Raw genomic sequence first — 2,867 nt, forward strand, 5'->3', positions numbered from 1 at the left:
ATATATATATATATAGGTGCAGGCATGGCTGTGTGGTAAGAAACTTGCTTCCCAACCACGTGCTTCCAAGTTCAGTCCCACTGCTTGGCGTTTTGGACAAGTGCCTTCTACTATAGCTTCGGGTAGATGGAAACTGAAAGAAGCCTATTGTATGTGTGTGTGTGTTTGATCTCCACCATCACTTGATCCCCAAGTGCCAAGTAGACCTTGGTTGAGAACCACTTGTCTAAACTAATCAAAAACTTGAATCAGCTGATAGTGTAGGAGTTGTCTCCCTTGCCTTAAATTCTGTAAGTCTCTGATTTGCTTCATGAGTCGTTGCTGATCTCCCGTTTGTAGGCGCAATCAGTTAGAAGACAGCCCGTCAGCGATGGCCATACTCCACTAATGAATAGACAAGCATCATATAAGTGTGTGTGTGTGTGTGTGTGTGTGTGTGTAAGCTTGTCTTGTCATCACATGATGGTTGTAAACAAGCATCAGTGTCGTACGAAACCCACTCGTAAGTCTGGGACTATAGTGGAAGACACTTGCTCCAGCTGGGACTGAACCCAAAACCATGGGGTAGGGTAGTAAACATCTCAACCACTTGAATTGCATAAGATAAATTTAATCTAATTACTCCACATAAATCTATAATCAACAGAGCCATGGCATAAAACATAAAATAAAAGACCCAGCTCTCACCTCATTAATAACACACTGACAACTGCATGTAGTATGATGTTGACCAAATGGTAGGACATTGGGTTGAGGGCAGTCAGTGCATAATTCAGCCGAAAGGTCAGCACGCATAATGGTCGGTAAGACTTGTGGCTGTCTTCCTATAAAGAATAAAGATCAGTCATTCATAAATGTATAGTAAGGGCTTGAGATTGATAGAATAAATACTGGGCTTACAAAAAGTAAGTCCTGGGGTCGATTTCTTCAACTAAAACTTTTAAGGCGGTGTTCCAGCATGGCCGCAGTCAAATGCCTGAAGCAAGTAAAAGAATAATTGTTTGACCTGCCAGAAACAGCAGTCAAATCTTCCTCATATCACATCAGCCATTTGAAAAAAGAGGGCCAGTTTGAAGCTTTCAGACCAGTGGTTAACAAACAGGGCCCAGAAGACCCTTGTGCAGTGCAGATAAGATTTTGTTGTTAAAATGTGCCATAAATTGGCTATACTTCTATGACACACTAAATAGTTTTAATAATTTTTTTTTATACAATTCCTAATAATATTGAATCATAAAAATAAGGGATTTATTTAAACATTAAATGGCTTGGAGGGTCCACTGGAGTAAAACAGAAATCAAAGGGGTCTATAAATAAAAAAAAGAAATGGTTGAGAACCCCTGCCTGAGACACACAAAAACGATACATTTTGTCTGGTCACGGGGTAACTAGTTTCGATTAAAGGTCTGCTCATTCAACACTGACTGAAAACCAAAAAATAACAGGACTACCAGACCTCTTAACTTACCTTATTCATAGGTGTACCCCAGAAATCATTCCAAAAGAGATTTGACAGTGGTACATGGGGTCGAAGGTCCTGGTTGTCAATTATGGCTGACAGATCATCAAAAACAAAGCCGCATTGGAGAGAGTTGATGTAACAAACAAAAATAATAACTACGAGTATTACACTGTATCTGCTGAAGTCCAAGTTGATAGCCGGAGACGCTGCCATGTTTGTTGGTGCTGGGTTATTTGAAGAGTGACATAATGGAGGAGAAACCGTTTTGGTACACCTGGATGACACAACCAATAGATCAGAGTCATTGTTGATAAACACAGCAGGAAAATATAGTGATGGGGAGGTGGTGGTGAAATGTGTGATAGTTAACCCTTTAGCATTTAAATCAGCCGTATCTGGCCCAAATACTCTCCCTGTTTTATGTTCAAACTGGCCTCTCACACCTACCCTAGAATGTCAAATGTCCGAAACTATATTATCACATCACTGAAAGCGCAAACCTATGAGATAAGGCAGAATTAATGTGAATAAATAAGCATTACATTTGACAGAGTAATCTGAATGCTAAAAAGTTAAACTGGCCAGATCTGGCCTCTCACACCTTCTCTACAATGTCAATCTAAAAATAAACAATCACATCATTGAAATATTGAAGCTATGAGATAATATATAATTAATTCAAAATGTGAAAAAAATAAACATTATATTTGATAAAGTAATCTGAATTCTAAAGGGTCAAATTAGTTAATTGTATATTGGTGGGGGTCTTAACCCATTGCTTATCCCATAACTCCCACCCGACAGACTTGAATAACGAAAGGACACACTAGACAATGTATACATACATACACATCCCTAAAAGACAGGATGATCATGTCTGGAATGCCTTTAATCAGAGGTCACTTCCATAAAGGTTGAACCTAGGGTTAACAACGTCAACAATTATTTACGTTTGTCGTAATTTGAATTTAACATACGAGAGCGTCTCATAAAACGAGATTTATATATCTTAATTTGCAGAGGAATTTTAATCGGTAAAAGCATTGTGACATGTAATCACGGGATGTGAGTTCGAGTCCACAGCTAGCCACCTACACTTTTCTCTGCAAAATAGGGATAGTTTATCCTGTTCAGGCTATATTATTAGCATTATTCTGCGATTGAGAATTTAGAATCACTTCTTTAAATTTCTTCTAGAATTTAGACAACTTTTCGAATAACGTGAGGTGTTTTCTTTCATTTCGATTGATGTTTTCTTTTATTTCGCGAGAAAAAAAAAGAAAACAATATAACTGCAAAGTTATTAACATTCCGAGGAATAATTACTTATCGATGTCAATGTACCCAAAACTGTCATGGGAAAGGGAAGGGTCAATGAACGTGAGGGGGGGGGAGGTAAGTCTGA

General features: G+C 38.4%; 1 protein-coding gene across 2 annotated transcripts in view; it reads right to left on the reverse strand.

Moving 5' to 3' along the window:
* LOC106875637 (protein O-mannosyl-transferase TMTC3) overlaps positions 1-2,867 on the reverse strand; it is a 57,366-nt gene that overhangs the window by 53,009 nt on the left and 1,490 nt on the right. The window contains exons 1-3 of one of the 2 annotated variants that reach the window (XM_052977271.1): positions 2,308-2,389; positions 1,469-1,736; positions 688-824 (exon numbers count right to left, since the gene is read on the reverse strand). In XM_052977271.1, the coding sequence (XP_052833231.1) occupies positions 688-824; positions 1,469-1,736; positions 2,308-2,315 (413 nt within the window). In that variant the 5' untranslated portion in view covers positions 2,316-2,389. Of the gene's footprint in view, positions 1-687; positions 825-1,468; positions 1,737-2,307; positions 2,390-2,867 lie in introns of those variants that run through there. The other variant, XM_052977273.1, reaches the window with a different exon arrangement.

This window comes from Octopus bimaculoides, chromosome 27 (assembly GCF_001194135.2).
Source record: "Octopus bimaculoides isolate UCB-OBI-ISO-001 chromosome 27, ASM119413v2, whole genome shotgun sequence".
NCBI lineage: Eukaryota > Metazoa > Mollusca > Cephalopoda > Octopoda > Octopodidae > Octopus > Octopus bimaculoides.